Below are 16,931 nucleotides of genomic sequence, written 5' to 3'. Positions count from 1 at the left end.
TTTAAACTTGAATAAGTGATATAAGTATTTGGAAACCAACCAAATCAACAAATCAGAGTGGCGCAGCGGAAGCGTGGTGGGCCCATAACCCACAGGTCCCAGGATCGAAACCTGGCTCTGATATGAGTTTTGTTCTTTTTTTTTGGATTCAGTTGTCTTGATTTGTCGGCCGAATCTAGATAAAATTTCTCGTCGAAATCCAACACCTTCACGAGGTAATCCATCAACGATGTTCTACTCTTCTTGTTCTGATCGAAATCCCATTGTCTGCTAAAGGCTTCTGTTTTTGATGCCCATTGATCGTTGGAGTTGCATGGTCTTTCTCGACTCAAGGTTGGATTGCGAAGAAACCTAGTCACGAGTACACGATCGCTCGTTTAACGATTCTAGCAGGATGAAATAGGAGGCAGCTGCTGAGGACTCGGCTCTCCAGGGTCTGCTCTACTCACTCTGTTTATTTTGATCGGAAATTGTTTAAATTTTTTAAATATGTGAATACTTTCCAATGTATCGTTGGGCTTTAATCAAGTAGCCCAACCCATCAATAAAGGATAAGAGGACGATGGCCGCTTCGTCCTCCTCCTCGCGCCGCAGGTTTCTTCGACGTCGGAGGGAGGGCCGCAATGGCAGCTCTGGCATTGCCTAGCTTCAAGTTCACATTTTGTTCGAGAATACCTTCGACTTCCCAAGAAAATTTCACATTTGCACGCTCCTTTTTCTCCTCTTACCTGACTTCTCCTCCATTGCGCTCTTCGCCTGTGGACAGACCCTCTGCTATTTCTTTAAGAAGGCACAGATCCCTGCCTCGAGCATCATCCGAAGGTGATTTAACTTCTCAAGATTACATCTTTTCATGTGTTTTTTTAACTATTTCCCCCCTTCCAATGGATTCCTGCTATGCTAATTTATGAAATATTGTTGTGGGGAGAGAGATAATTTGGTAGCCTTTTGTTCAAGCATGTCAATGGATACTTAGAATCATAGTGATTCAAGAAAAAAAAAAATGAAGAAATAATTTTCTCATCTAAAGGATGTATGTTTTACTCTTTAGTACAATTCAACTTTCTGTTGCACTTTTCTGATCCAAGTTTTAGTTCGTTAATGCTTAACCTCTCCGTTACCTTATCGAGTTTTCTTGTTATTCCTTCTGGGTCACCTCCGCTTTAGCACATGAGTGGTTCCATTGGATTTTGTGCTCACCATGAACTGGGTGAATCTAGAGTAATATATAGCCAACTTTGGCGCACTTCTCCTCTTCTCCCTTGTAACCCAAATGATGCTGACTTTGCATGCCATGTTGACATTTTTTCTTTATGGCAGTAGCACCAAAGTCGAACCCAATGGCTTATTGCACAACCTTCTCATGTATTAACAAATTTTAGAAACAGCTATGTATGACATCTACATCCATATCTGTGTCACATGATCGTAGCTGAGTCCAAGTAATGTAGAAAGTCCTTTTTTAAGTTAGGTCAGGTATCAAATACGTTAGAATGAATGCAAATGTTGAAGTAACATAACTACTTGCCATATGTGGATGGTCATGTACAACCGAGAAACCACATTTCCAGGACAAGGTGAGTTGACCGTAAAGCGTGTTCAAACAACAATTCAATTGAGAACCTAAGATTCCTTGAAAACTACTAAACTTTCCATGGCGCCATGGAGGTGACATGCTTGTTGTAGTTTATTTAAAGAAAACGATGAGGTATTTTAAAATAATATCTCTGAGGTGGTAAACTGTATTCTCTCTAAAAGAAATATTTCTTTCCCTATCATTTTCCATTTCACTAAGGAGCAAATGGCATTTCATGATTTACTTAGTTTGTATGCATGTGTACAGTTACAATATTTTTTTAACCTTGCAGGTATTCCAGCTGAATTGGTTGAAGATTCTAAATTTGTTCCCTTAAATGCTGATGACCCCATATATGGTCCCCCGGTGAGCTTCCAGCAGATGCACTCATCCATAAATACATCGAGCTTTATAGTCACCATTGTTTATCACTTGGTTTTGCCATTGGTTACCCTGTCCTGCTAGATTCTATTATGTGAAATATAATTAATAAACTTTTTTTTTCTGAAAATTCCTGTTTCCTTGTGAACATGTACAAATACAAGAAAATTATTGATTGGACACACCAGTTACTGAACATATACAAGACAAGGGTGGTTTTTAGATGACCTTTTCTTTTAATTCAATTATCAGCATTTTTTTTTTGAAAAGGGAATAATCAACATGCTGAGACAAAGATAGTTCTGGAATGTGATATATCACTCTTAAACTTAGCATTTTGATAGCTGATCCTTATTAATTGGATTCTGAAGCATGAACAAGTAGTCTTTGTTATCACCTGAAAAAAAAATTGGAGTTATTTATCCAGGCTGTTGGTAGTGACTAGTACCTTTATTACTGACAGCACTCACCCCATTGTTATTTTTTGATGTTTATGGGTTTTGGATAATCAAATGAAGCATCTGATAACTGACTTATTTCTAGCCAAGTAAAATAAATAAATCTTTTTTCTATGATGTGAATATGTTGCAAAAGTTGGCACTTGACAGCTGACATAATATCAGTTACCTCCCTTAATTTTGAATTATGTTCAAGATTCAAATGCATGCTCTGACTATCTCATTGGTTATCTTAATTTTATAAAGTCTTAATACTTTGAGTAGATTTTTTTATGTCTAGGCTTTGCTGCTGGTGGGATTTGAAGTAGACGAAAAGGAAAAGGTATTATTCCCATCTCTCTTTAAAACTCAAGTACATGCGAGAAATGGATCTAAATTTTAGATGTATTTATTGTAAGGTTTAATTAATAATTATCTTTTTACATAAATGGCTCTCATTTATGTTTAATATTTTTTTCCCCGTTTGAGCCTATTCAAAATTTCATCATTTTCATGGTAAATTTATCTTAATTTCCTGTTATCTTGTACTGATACAGATTCAAATGTTTCTAAAAGAGCTTGATGGAGACTTTTTAAAGGTAATTCTTTGCAACATTAACTTTCTTTCTTCAGTGTTTGTAAGTGTTATTTATTAAAATCTCGACCTTTGCAATTTCCATTTTCAATGAGTAAGAGATGCCAATAATTAATACTTCTTCAATCAAGCAGATCACACAGCAGTGCTCAAATTCAGTTATTTTCAACAAACTTTCAAATATAGTTTTTTTTTTTTTTTTTGTGCTTATAACATGTTTATTCTAAATGTTTGTCTGTTGTGTCAACTCCTTGATATTTGATAATATTACCAGTGAACGTGAATAAAGAATCAATATAAGAGTATTATCAAACCTCCTTTTTTTCTTCCAATTGCAATACGCCCAACAAATTAAACTAAATGTACCTGCCATATAAAGGACAAAAGGAAAGGGTTTTCTTAAAGGATTCCTCCCCTCACAGCTTTTGGAAAGTACTGAAGTCTAATTGCCTGGCCCAAAAAGTCCAGGAAAGTGGAGTTGTAGGATTGGATTTGAGTCGCGATCTTTTTCTGTGGCTCATTGCACTCATCCAATCATTCATTTCTTCTTGTTGGTGACAGGTTATTTATTGCACAGAGGATATGATTGAGAAGACGGTATCGGATGCAATGCACACTGAGCAAGTCCACTTAGATGATGTGAAGGTGATCCACCATGATTCTTCATATCCAGTTCTCATATCTAAATGCATCTTGCGAGCAAGTAGACAATGTTCTGTTAGTATGCAAATGTTTAGACCTAAAAGATGGAGCTATTTTGTTATAAACTTAAGAATATTTTACCCTCGACTTTCATAATTCTTGCTGAGGTAGTCCTACATTACCTAAACCTAATCAAAAATTACCCTTGGGCATTAGCATATTCCATTGCAAGCACTCCCTGCATACAACTAAACAATGTAATTTCTTACTTATTTTTGCACCAGACGTCAAGAGACTCCACTGCAAAGTAGAAATAACATAAAATATGATCTTAGTAAATATCATGACAGTATCATTTAATAAGTTCATTCTATTGTATGTGAATTTTATGCACATCTTGCTCACTTGCTCTAGATGATAGATTTAAATCTTGTGCCGTCTCACCTTATATGGGTTAGAGTCACCCTTCACACACTGACACATGGACTGAGACGTTGGCACAATGGAGGTTTTTGGAAATGATCTCGTTAGTGCTTTTATGTATGTTTCCCTTCCTCCCCCTCCTGTGATTTTGAACCTTTATTCTATTGGCGAAAACCAAAAATGAGTCGCCTCATCTCAGCGGCAATCATAGCTAGGGTTTGGAATCACCTCATCTCAATGACTATTTCTTCCTCTTCTGTTATCTGTGTTGATCGACACCACCTTGGCATCTTGATGGCTGTAGCCCAACCCTTATGTGGCTGCACCTTCCTTGCTTTTCATTTCAGGAATTAAATGTTGAATTTTTAATTAAATAAATAAATAAACAAATTAAATCATCGAACACGAATTGAAGATGTTGCTTTAAAATCGGATTGGGTCGAACAAAATTCATCGGGTAGGCGCGAAGATAAGGAGTATATTGATCCAAACTGGGATTGATTTGGATTTTATTTGGCCAAGTTATTGCCGAGCCAAGTTTAATTGGATTAAACCAGTTACGAAATTTTAAAAAATATTTTCTCTGCTCTTTTTCTTTTTATTCTCTTCCACGTACCCAACCCTCACGTGCAAACCCATGGCTTCTTCTTCTTATCTTCTCCTTCCTTCTCCTGTTTTTTATTTCTATATATAGTTTAGTGTTTTTTTCCTTCTCCTTCTCTAACAACTCTCGTTTCTTTTTCCTCTTCTCAAGAGCAACAGTCCTTCTTCCCTTCATTTTGTTGTTTCGCAGTCGACCAATAACAACTCTAGTCCTTTTTTGTCGTCGGAGCTAGTTGAGACCATTGAAAAAGTGGACAAGACTTTCGTTCTTTTTTTCTTTGATCTTTATAGTTGTTTGTTGAACCATACAATAATGTAATGTAATGTAATAATTTATTTAATTTTATATATAATTTATTATATTTTTCTAATAATACTATATAATTTATTATATTAAGTTCAAGCCCACCCAAATATTAAATCCTAGATCTGCCCCTGCATCCCGTCATGTCACTAGCATATCTTGTTCCAGGGTTCAAAAATCCCTACCTTCTCAGAATGAACCTTGTTTTAGACAGCAATATACATCCATTTACTCATCATATTGTTATCATTATTCTGAGACGGTTGCTTACTACACATCTACTACTTGATCTATTGGACATGTCGTAAGTTTTGGAATTGAATGTTAATCAAACAAACATACTCATTTCCCTGAATCCTATAAAGTTTATACTTGCTGAACATGATCCTTACGGATCAAGATTTTTTAGCTTACTACTTATCACAATGTCAATATTCTCTTCATAAATACATGATCCAACATTCCCGATTACCTGATAACGGAGATTGCACTTGTAACTGTCTTCATTAACCTTTTTCTCTCGACTGCAGATTGCTAAATCTTTGCCCAGATTGTGCATTTTATCAGGATTAAGTGGAGAGGAGATGATAATGTTCATCGATGCATTTCCAGAAACTGGTACCCCTTCCAATGCTCAAAAACTGCTCCATATTTGTTGCTTCTTGTAGAAATTATTTCATTCAAAAGTCTGAAATGAGTTCCAAGGCTTGACAATTTATTTACCCCTACTAAAAAGATTAGAGAAGAGAGAAACCTTTAGCATATTTCACTTATCCATCCTCTGGTTTCCCATTCATCCGTTCATAATCGAAGTTTGTAATTTTTTTCAAATCCCGCTCGCCCAGCTAGTCCCCAACTCCTTCTGCATGTTGTGCGGCGTGGTGGTGTTGTTCCGCGTGCACAACATCCCACTGACCCCTCAGGTCTTCCACTACTTCTACTACCCCAAACAGTCCGAGTTGGGCACATATCTGTTTCAGTCTCGTATTGGCCTGGTTTTCTTCGACAAGATGCCCTCCTCCAACAAACACTGGAAGGAGTACTTTTTTTATTTAAGACTCCCCGAGCGACCCCATTTCCGAACTCGATGGCAGACTGCCCTGCCACCACCGCCCGAGCTGAAGAGGTACAAGACTCAACCGGATTACCTCCACGCCGCTAATATGTTGGTCGGGCTGAAGTTCAACATCCACAAGTTGTTACCAGAAGGCGTGATGTACATGTTCGGGTTGAGTCCGAGCCGAGTGAAACTCCCGAGCAGCCTAGGTATGAGATTTCTTAACTTTCTTCCTTTGAGCCTAACTGATTCTGTTCTTCTTTTGCAGCCGACATCATGATGCGTGCTCGAGCGGCTGGTATAATGAAGGCTAAACAAGCCGAGAGCGAGGCAGCGACAGCTAAGGAGATGGAGCGACTCGGCCTGCCCCCCGTTGGCTCACAGGAGGACACAGCGGGGGAAACAGCAACCGCGGGCGACGAGACCGCTGAGCAGGCACCCAGTGCAGGAGGGGCGACCGAACCAGGCTCGGTTTGCGGCGCGCCACCCGTCATTCCTACTGAGGGATCGGGGTCCTCGAGCGACGAAGTAAAGCTCTCCCGTAAGAGGCGCCGAGCGGAGGCACTATCCCGATCTGCTACTTCAGCCGTCCAAGCTTCTGCGGGGGGAGGCGTCCCGTCCCTAGCCCCCGCAACAGTGGAGGCTACTTCTTCCGATCGGACTCCGTCCGTGGCTGAGCTACTGGAGCCGCTCTCCGTTCAGCCAATCACCTCCCTTCCTCCGGCTAGGCAGAAGATAACCCGATCAACCATTCTTCTAGTCCGCCCTGCCCAAGCCTTCGGTCCGTCTGCCTCTACCCAATCAGTGCCGGGTGGGAGACGATCCATCACCGCCACCCTTCGCCTGCCGACTGAGGATCTTCTCGTGCCGGGCGACCAACCCAGCTCTCCCCAGCATCAAGTCTACATCCGGGGTCGGTTCACCCATGTCTGGGAGGAGGCGAGGGCGCGAGCGGCCATGAAGCCCCCGGGTGCGATGGTCGACAGCCATCTGGAGATGTCCATCGGGGTTAGTATTTGCGTTAGTTCATAAGTTACCTCCGCTCGGCACTAATTTTTACTTGCAATACTGGGTGGAGAATATCGCCATGTGCCAGCGGTTGGCCCAAGTGAAAGATGAGCTGAAGAGGCTCAAGATTTCTGGAGAAGCCTCTTCCCAGGGACCATCGTCCGCCCGTCTGAAGGCTGAGCTAGAGAAGGTCGAACGACTCCTCATCGAGGAGCAGCAGAAGTGGGCTGAGCAAGCCAGCAGGCTAGGCCAGATTGAGGCACAATTGAAGACTTATGATAGGAAACTTGATCTGGCCTCCACGAGGAAACAAAGAGCCATCGTCGATTTGGAAGAAAAGAACAAGGAGGCCCGACAGCTGCCCGATGATCTGAAGAAAGCAAAAGACTCTCTGTCTACCGAGCGGGAGAGCCGATCGGCTAAGGAGGCTGAACTTCAAGGTCAAGTGAAGCGTCTTGAAGAGGAATTAGAGGCTTCGCGCGCCGCTCTGAAAACCTATCAAGAGGGCGAGCCAGGTCGCTTTGCTATCCTGAAACAACAGTACCTCTGCTCGGAATCATTCTTGGAGAAGGCAACCAATCAGATTATCCACTCGTTCGAGCTGGTGATCAATGCCATGCTCGTCCAGCTGAAGGCGAACGACCATCTCCCTGAAGCTTTCTCCGACAGGGATGTCAACCGAGTCCAGCTTCTCGAGGCTATTCCCGACTAGGCCTTTGACTGTATTGGGGGGGGGGGGGGGGCGCTAGAGTGTTTTTTGTAAGCCTTAACTGTATTCCTGTCGTTTGGCAGCGTCTATCAATGAAATCTTTTTGCTTCCTTTTCATATGGTGTTTGTTTGCTAAGTATTGGGTTGCGCAGTTCTGATCGACTGTGGCGCCCACACTATTATTCGCTTAGGATCATACCTTTAAGGTTTATAATCACCGCTCGACTTCAGTTTTAGTGTCTACGCTAGACGTTTTTTTTAAAGCTGGGATTTAACGTCATCACTTGACGATCTATAAGGCGGGGGTTTTATAGTCGCCGCTCCGACTCTAAGGTTTAACGTCGCCGCTCAATGGTCTTCAAAGGGGGGTTTTTATAGTCGCCGCTTCGACTCTAGGGTTTAACGTCGTCGCTCGATGGTCAACGTCGCCGCTCGATGGTCTTCAAGGCGGGGTTTTTATAGTCGTCGCTCCGACTCTAGGGTTTAACGTTGCCGCTCGACGGCCTTCAAGGCGGAGTTTTTATAATCGTCGCTCCGACTCTAGGGTTTAACGTCGCCACTCGACGGTCTTCAAGGCGGAGCTTTTATAGTCGTCGCTCCCACTCTAGGGTTTAACGTCTCCACTCGATGGTCTTCAAGACGGGGTTTTTATAGTTGCCTCTCCGACTCTAGGGTTTAACGTCGATGGTCTTCAAGGCGGGGTTTTTTTAGTCGCCGCTCCGACTCTAGGGTTTAATGTCGCCGCTTGATGGTCTTCAAGGCGGGGTTTTTATAGTCGTCGCTCTGACTCTAGGGTTTAACGTTGTTGCTCGACGGTCTTCAAGGCGGGCTGACCGCTCGGTGATAACTTTGTAATCCTTGCTTTAGATTCTAATCCTGCAGCCGTAGGACGCATAAAAAACAAAGATTACATGGTATTAGTTACATCAGCACACCTTTCACCCAGCTTGGTACGACTGGAGATGGTTTGCGCTCCATGAGCGCTCTAGCCTCCGCTCGTCCTCGTCCTCTAGGTAATAAGCACCCGACCGGGGCTTTCCCACGACTTTGAAGGGTCCGACCCAAGGAGCCTCCAGCTTGGTGACATCCCCGACGGGCTTCACCTTCTTCCATACGAAGTCGCCGACCTGAAAAGATCTAGGTATTACCCACCTGTTGTAGTTCTGGCGCATCCTCTGTCGGTAGGCTGTCAGTCGGACGACTGCTTTGGCGCGTGCTTCGTCCACCAAGTCCAGTTCCATGAGTCTTCGCTCGGCGTTGTCCTCGCTATATTGCTGTAGCCGATCGGATTCAATCCCGACTTCGACAGGGACGACTATTTTACCTCCATAGACCAAGTGGAACGGTGTCACTCCCGCCCCTCCTTTGGAGTCGTGCGGATTGCTCATAGCACGCCCGAAAGCTCGTCTGCCCAGCTACCTCCGACGTGGTCAAGCCGAACTCGAAGAATCCGCAGAATTTCCCGATTGACGACTTCAGCTTGTCTGTTGCTTTGGGGATACACTACGGAGGTGAAGGTCTGCTGAATTCTGTAGCCTTCGCACCATTCTCTGAGACGTTGCCCGGCGAACTGTCTCCCATTGTAGGAGACGAGCCGACGTGGAATTCCGAACCAGCATATGATGTGCTGCCAGATGAATTTCTGAACCATATGCTCGGTTATCCTCGCGAGCGGCTCGACCTCGATCCATTTGGAGAAGTAGTCTATTGCGATGAGCAGGAACTTTCGTTGGTCGGTCGTCATGGGGAAGGGCCCCACTATATCCATGTCCTACTAATCGAATGGGCAAGCTACTGTGGACACAGTCATCTCTTCTGTGGGTCGATGCGAGAGGTTGTGATACTTCTGGCAGGACAGGCAGGTGGACACTGTCCGAGCGACATCCGCCTGGAGGGTTGGCCAAAAATATCCGGCCAGCAGTATCTTTCTGGCCAATGACCGACCATCTGGGTGTCCTCCGCAAGTTCCTTGATGCACCTCCTGTAGAATGTACTCGATGTCTTCTGGTCCGACGCACTTGAGTAGGGGTCGAGAGAAAGCTTTCTTGTACAGTTGATCCTCAATCAGCGTGAATCTTCCTGCTCTCCTTCTCAACAGGTGGGCTTCCTCCCGATCGGACGACGTAATTCCCGATCGCAGGAGCTCTATCAGCATTGTCCTCCAGTCATTTGGGAAAGTGAGTCCTTCCATCCGATCAACGTGTGCCACCAGATATACCTGTTCGATCGGCTGCGATATAACAACAGGCGATATGGAGCTGGCTAGCTTAGCCAGCTCGTCTGCCACTTGAATTTCCGCTCGGGGTATATTCTAAACCACCACCTCTCGGAAGTTGGCTTTTAACATTTCGAAAGCTTCTGCGTAGAGCTTGAGCCGAGTGTTGCTTATCTCAAATGTTCCAGTGAGTTGCTAAGTGGCTAACTAGGAATCCGAGTGAATCAAGACCCTGATCGCTCCGACATGTCGAGCGGCTTGCAGGCCTGCTATGAGCGCCTCGTATTCGACCTCGTTATTAGTTGCTCGATATTATAGCCGAACGGATAGATGCATCCGTTCTTCCTGAGGGGAGATCAGTAGTATACCGACTTCGTTTCCTTGTCAAGTGGACGATCCGTCCACAGATATCCTCCAAGTGGCTTCTAGCTCGGGATTCTGTACTTCAGTGACAAAGTCCGCCAAGGATTGTGCCTTGATGGCCGTTCGGGGCTAATACTGTATGTCGAACTCACTAAGCTCCGTTGTCCATTTGATCAGCCGCCCGGATGTCTCTGGATTGAGGATGACTCTACCCAGAGGGTTGTTTGTCATTACTATGATCGTATGCGCGAGGAAGTATGGTCGAAGCCTCCGAGCGGCGAGCACCAGCGCAAAGGCAAGTTTCTCGAGACCAGTGTAGCGAGATTCAGCATCCTTCAAAATATGACTCAGGAAATACACTGGTTGTTCTTCGTCGTTCGGCCGCACCAACGTCGAGCCGATGACCTGCTCGGTTGAGGACAAATAAATGCGAAGCGGCTCGCCGGCAGCTGGCTTAACTAATACAGGTAGAGAACTCAGATATGTCTTTAGTTCTTCAAATGTCTTGTCGCACTCTTCGTCCCATTAGAACTTGGTAGCTCGGCGCAGTATCTTGAAGAAAGGGAGGCTCCGGTCGGCAGACTTGGAGATGAATCGAGATAAGGCAGTTATCCGACTGGTGAGGCGCTGAGTTTTCTTCAAATTTCTTGACGGCGGTATATTTTGTAGTGCCCTCACCTTACTAGGGTTTACCTCGATGGCCCGCTCGATGATGATATAGTCGAGGAATTTTTCACCCTTTGCGTCGAATAGATATTTGTTCGGATTCAGTTTAATTCCATATGTGTGCAGTGTCCGGAGCTTAAAAGTTTTCTCTCACTTTCAAATAAAATACCATGGAATGTTAAAATACTTTTTGGAAATAGAATTGACAACATATTAGATCTCTAATTGGATGAGAGAGGTCTTCTTCTTAGCTGCTCTAATCAATTGTTCTATAAAATAAAATATATATTTGATATTTATTTCAGTAAGATAAATAAGAAAAATGATGAATTGATTAAATCAAGGAAAATGGAGACCCATCTTTTCCGAATAACATATTTTTTCCTTTTTCCGAATATTTTTCCACACTGACGCACTGGATTAACATTATCCTAAGTTTTTTAATAGATTCTCTATATAAAAATTTATTGGTTTCCTCCTTTTCTACCCAAAATGATTTAAAAAGCAGGAAAAAAAAGCAACAGATAAATAAAATTATTAATTTATTTCTTCAATCAATGATTGTCTTTTTCTAATCATAAATAAATTGATTTTTTTTCATTAATGTCCCATACAAACCATCATTTTTAAATTGCATTAATATATTAATTTGTGGTTCTTGAAGGGTAAGTCTAACTCAGAGAATTAAATGGACACTATAAAATGTTAATATTTTAGATATGCGCCATAATTAAATTTAGATTTAAAAATATTAATTTTTTGAATGATATAAGTTCAACATCAATTTCTTTACAAAGTGATTGATACAGGAAGGGTATTTCGGTAATATAATATGTGATTTGGTTTTTATAAAAATTGAGTATATGATTTGGATAATACCGAATTTATTTACGCGGTTATATAATTAATAAAATAAAATAAAATAAACCGGACCGGTGGGCCTGGCCAAATTCGCGTATCAAGCGGGCGCGGTTTGGTTTGAAGATGAGCCAGCTCAGCCGGACGGTAACCGGTGGCACGATCAACTCACACATCTCATCGCGACCGCACACTGAATTTCCCTTCCTATTTTTAGAACACAACTCATCGCATTTGTCCCCTCCCTCTCTCTCTCTACCTTTCTCTGCTCCTCCACTACGGCCATCGCGGTGCCACCAGCGGTGGAGCACTAGACGCGTCAGCCTTTTCCGGCGATTCGGATCCACATCCCCATTGCCGACGGTATCGTCGCTCTCGTTCCGATCGCTTATTGCGCTGCCGGCGATGTTGCCGTACGCGACGCTGGGGGAGGCGGAGGCGGCGCTGGGGCGGAGTCTGACCTTCGCCGAGGACATCTGGTTCCGCTACACCGCACGGATGCCCGACTACCTCTTATTTTACCACAACATCATCTTCCTCTTCGTCATCTTCTCCCTCGCGCCGCTCCCGCTCGCCCTCATCGAACTCGGCTTCCCTGCCTCCGTCTCCTCTTTCAAGATCCAGCCCAAGATCCGCCTCCCGCCGACCTCCTTCTTCCAGTGCTATAAGGACGTCATGCGGGTGTTCCTCCTCGTCGTCGGCCCGCTTCAACTCTCCTCCTACCCCACCATCAAGGTCCCTTCTTGATTCCTTAGGGTTGCACTGCAGTTTGATCTATTTTCTGGGGAGAAAAAACCTCTTTATCAGTTCAATAACAAGTACCTCACTTTTTTTTTTTTTTTGCATTATTCAATTTGTAATATTTTCTGTTGATCTACTTTTTTATTACATAGCCGGATAAAAGCATCATTGTTTTTCTTTCAACCCACTTTCTTGAAGATTTTTGTTCTATCTTTACTAAAAGAGTTATTTGTAGTTTGTGGGGATAAGGACTGGGCTTCCCCTTCCGTCACTGTGGGAAGTGGCTTTGCAACTCTTGGTTTACTTCGTGGTGGAGGACTATGGCAACTACTGGATTCACCGACTAATGCACTGCAAATGGGGGTACGAGAAGATACACCGTGTCCACCATGAATTCACAGCGCCTATTGGCTTTGCAGCACCCTATGCTCATTGGGCGGAGGTGCTGCTCCTTGGGATCCCCTCCTTTGCAGGGCCCGCTATGGTTCCTTGCCACATGATCACCTTCTGGCTTTGGATTGCCCTCCGCCAGCTTGAAGCGATTGAGACCCACAGCGGGTATGGTTCTCATCACACATCTTTCCTGTAATGAATTAAGATTGTCTACTACATTTTCGACCTGGCTCTGATCCATTGGATCTGTGTAACTATGCTGTAAGATTTCACAGTAGAACGAGAGACATGTGAGAAGGTGATTTCTTTGACTCATTTAATTAGATCTAGTCCTTTATTTGCTAATACTTCCCCATACTGATTTTTTTTAAGCATGTCAGAATTGTCAAGAATTTCTAATTATATCTGTGTGCTACCTTTCTCATAGTTTATTGCAATGTATATATCAATCTCTTTGTCTATTGTTCTGTATAGACAAACATGTGCCAAACTTGAAGTGACCTATCATTTGTTTTATACCATCATTTGACTCCAGTTTTTCCCATCTAAATCACATTGCCGTCCAATTTCTCCCCACATAGGAAGTTTGCCATTTGGATTTCGAGTTGGAAAATAAATAGAATTAATTGGGATCCATAAAAAGACAATGAATCTATCAAGAGCTACAGCTTCAAGCATCACCCTTTGTCCATCTCTCAATGCAATCTATTATTTGAATTTTCGGTTGGCTAATGGTTGCGTACTGCCATTGGTTGTGGGGAGTGTTGAATGAATGCTACAGGAGAAGTTTCAGTTTAGCTTTCTTCATATGATTTTGTGGTCAATGAAAAAAAGGAGTGACAGAGAATATGACCAATGTGACCTTTACACATGTTTGACCATTTGCAGTTGTGAAAATCTAGGTAAATAACCTACTCTCTAGCTTGCAAAAACAAAACTCCGTGAAGATAGAAATATAAGAATTATGCATACTCGTGTCAGTTGAACATGACATTGATGTGCATAGATTCTTAGAAATTTCAAATAAGCTGAAGAAAAAGACAAGCAGATTATGCTGACTATCATGGATTTATTTTAGACCAACACTGCAAGAAAATTGGTATCTTTAATAGACTAATGGTTGATTTGTTAAGTAGATCAGTAGAACAAAACTGATAACAGATCAGTTATATACAATCAAGAATGAAGCAAACGGAGCACATTAGAAGTTTTTATTCACATTTTTTACATCATTTGTGGATAGTTATGCATTAAATTGCCACTTCGTTTCTACCCAACCAATTCATGTTTAGATTTTGAGACATCCTTTCGTGCACTGAATGTTTGCCATGACTTACTAATTAAACCCATTTTTTGGAGCATGCTAATCTGGTGTGCATAATCTTTGATTCAACATCGCATTCTACATGCTAAAAAATCTTCTCGAAGCTCACTGACATAGCAAATCAGCCTCTATTTAATATTCATGCACACTTATGCAAAATTTCGTATTAGTTATTAACCACTTCTGTCTCATGTCATGTTTTGAATGTTTTATTTTTATTTCTTTACTCACAGGATAATTTGTTCCTTTGCTTTTCTCTTATAGGACAATTATTTTATTCACATGCCAGTGAAAATAGGCCAATCATAAGAATTGGCCAATTTATAATATTTAATCTCTCTTCCTCTTTCCTTACCTTTTTGCCCCCCACTTTCATCAGGTCTTGAACTCAACAAAAAATTTATTAGTATTCCTTAACAAAACATTTGTAGATTTTTCAAAATCATTTTCATCAAATTGAGAAATTGGTACCCAAAAATCTCACCTTCTACGAAGCACATCATATTCCCTAGCATAGTGCAAGCAAAGACTGATATTGCTGAATGCCTCTATGAACAGATATGACTTCCCTTGGATACCAACCAAATTTATTCCCTTCTATGGAGGAGCAGAGTACCATGATTACCATCACTATGTAGGAGAGCATAGCCAAAGCAATTTCGCTTCTGTATTTACCTACTGTGACTATATTTATGGCACAGATAAGGTCGGTGATTCACTTGGTGGTTTCAGTTCAAATGAAATAGTATCCTCAAATTTAAAAGTAAATGAGGTTTAAGCCACAACTTCCTTTTTATGGTTTGCAGGGATACAGATATCACAAGGCACTGCTAGCAAAGGTACTCCCCTACTTGATTTTGGGTTTAACCATTATCATCTTTGCATTTGATACTTTAGTATTTTGTTAATTTTCTTTTATAGTACTACTTTTTTATAAAGGATAGAGAAGCCAAGACAGCAAGAGAGTTTTGTTTTTTTTTTAATAAAAAGAGCACCTATAGTGTAGTTCTATATCTAAACAGAATTGAAATAAAAAAGCCGCGATGTAACTGATTTGTCTGGTTGTATTTCATGCAAAAGTAGTTCGAAACTAGTTCGATTATAGTGCTAATTCCAAGTTTTTTCTGCCTGATTGTTTGTACGAACAGTTGAAGGAGCAGCCAAGGAACGGCGACAAAATTGGGACCAACGGCTTCAAGGACGGTGGAAAATCCGATTAGGCACAGGTCTCTTGCATGATGCTGACCTATCTGTTCCTTTCAAGTTTCTACCCCAACAGCTCTCACTTCATTTAGCAACTAATCATATAAAGTGGGATTCAAGAACTCGGAGAATGGCTAGCCAATTTATAGGTAGTGTTCTTTGTGAAGACCTACTGTGTCTCTTTCGTTTGTGATGTTCTTGGAACTGGATGACCTTTTTGTTGCTATATATCATCTACATAATTCCAGTGAGGCCATAACTTTGCTTCTCTCTGGTGTCCTCGACTTTGCAGATTTAAAGTGCACAATCGGTCTAATTTCATATGCTGATAGTCCATATCAGGAGTGGTTGCATTTTTTGAATCTATTTGGTGGGTGAAATGTGAGACCGGACTGTTTAGTCAGGAGCAGTCAAAATTAAGAAATAATAATTACTCGTTAACAAATTATTCTACATTTTTATCATTTTAATTTTATAAATAAGTCCTTATGAACCTCAAAATGTATGCCACTTTGAAATATAATTAGCAGAGCTTAAATATGCAAGATAATTTGATATTTCTGATATTTTATATACGTAAATGATATCATGGTTATGATATATGTAGATTATATCATTATCTCCCAATACTACTTATTCCTCCTGATTTTTGAATTGTTATTTGGTATGTGGAATGTGAGGCGTGGAGCGGTCAAAATTAAGAAATAATAATTACTCATTAACAAATTATTCTGCATTTTTTATCATTTTAATTTTATAAATACGTCCTTATGAACCTCAAAATGTATGCACTTTGAAATATGATTAGGAGAGCTTAAATATGCAATTTTAATTGATATTTCTGATGATCCCGACCAGAAGCTGAGTCAGGCAGAGGTTGATTGTGCTGTCGCTGGTGTTGACGGAAAGTCATTGAGATGCCTGGTTGACCTGGTACCTCCTGAAAAGGTTCCCACGGGTGGATGACGGGGGGTGATGACGGGAACGAGGAGGCGAGGGCTCTACACACACTCAAACGAGCCGCCCTCATGTTAGAGACCAAGAACTAGGGAAAATGTCCCCGGGTCAGGTCTTCCGACGCTCAAGTCAAGTATTTTTTCCCCAGAAGCACAGTGAAAGGACGAAAAGTAAAAGATGAGTACGAAAAGACAAGTGAGCGTACCTGCGTAGAGACAAAGCCTCCCTTTTTATATGGCAATGGGTACTTTTGGAGTCTGACGAGTGTCAGGAAATGTCGGGTGTCAGGATTTGTCTGACGGTGAATGACACGTGGTCTCTTCTTATAGGTTTAGGGAGGGATCGATGCGCAATTAGCTCTAGACCGTTAGCATATTCCCTAACATGCGATGATTATTCTCTGACAGGTTGTTAGTATTCTCTGGCTCGATTGTCGTGTAGTGTGCACCTGCCCCGATCTGTTAACCCTGGACTGG

General features: G+C 42.0%; 2 protein-coding genes and 1 non-coding gene across 5 annotated transcripts; all 3 read left to right on the top strand.

Annotated features, from left to right (window-relative positions):
* The first annotated feature begins 51 nt into the window (after positions 1 to 51).
* Positions 52 to 123, top strand: TRNAM-CAU. Its single transcript has one exon. It is a non-coding gene; the product is annotated as a tRNA-Met (tRNA).
* A 429-nt stretch (positions 124 to 552) lies between these two features.
* Positions 553 to 5,644, top strand: LOC121976466. Of its 3 annotated transcripts, XM_042528636.1 has the most exons (6): positions 555 to 822; positions 1,869 to 1,942; positions 2,696 to 2,737; positions 2,952 to 2,993; positions 3,551 to 3,634; positions 5,492 to 5,644. In XM_042528636.1, the coding sequence occupies exons 1-6, from the start codon at positions 624 to 626 to the stop codon at positions 5,627 to 5,629; spliced, it is 579 nt and encodes a 192-aa protein (XP_042384570.1). In that variant the 5' UTR covers positions 555 to 623; the 3' UTR covers positions 5,630 to 5,644. The 3 variants fall into 3 exon arrangements, 2 of the variants coding, with proteins under 2 accessions (XP_042384569.1, XP_042384570.1); XM_042528635.1 differs by lacking the exon at positions 5,492 to 5,644 and having other exon boundaries at positions 553 to 822; positions 3,551 to 3,868; XR_006110637.1 differs by lacking the exon at positions 5,492 to 5,644 and having other exon boundaries at positions 759 to 822; positions 2,680 to 2,737; positions 3,551 to 3,787.
* A 6,426-nt stretch (positions 5,645 to 12,070) lies between these two features.
* On the top strand, positions 12,071 to 15,766 carry LOC121976464 (very-long-chain aldehyde decarbonylase GL1-10-like). The gene is made up of 5 exons (XM_042528633.1): positions 12,071 to 12,572; positions 12,814 to 13,136; positions 14,854 to 15,001; positions 15,102 to 15,134; positions 15,444 to 15,766. The coding sequence occupies exons 1-5, from the start codon at positions 12,243 to 12,245 to the stop codon at positions 15,513 to 15,515; spliced, it is 906 nt and encodes a 301-aa protein (XP_042384567.1). The 5' UTR covers positions 12,071 to 12,242; the 3' UTR covers positions 15,516 to 15,766.
* Positions 15,767 to 16,931: the final 1,165 nt, after the last annotated feature.

The sequence above is a fragment of the Zingiber officinale genome, chromosome 4B, assembly GCF_018446385.1.
Source record: "Zingiber officinale cultivar Zhangliang chromosome 4B, Zo_v1.1, whole genome shotgun sequence".
Classification (NCBI taxonomy): domain Eukaryota; kingdom Viridiplantae; phylum Streptophyta; class Magnoliopsida; order Zingiberales; family Zingiberaceae; genus Zingiber; species Zingiber officinale.
Note: the sequence above shows the minus strand (reverse complement) of the source record. Positions and strands in the feature narration are given on the sequence as shown.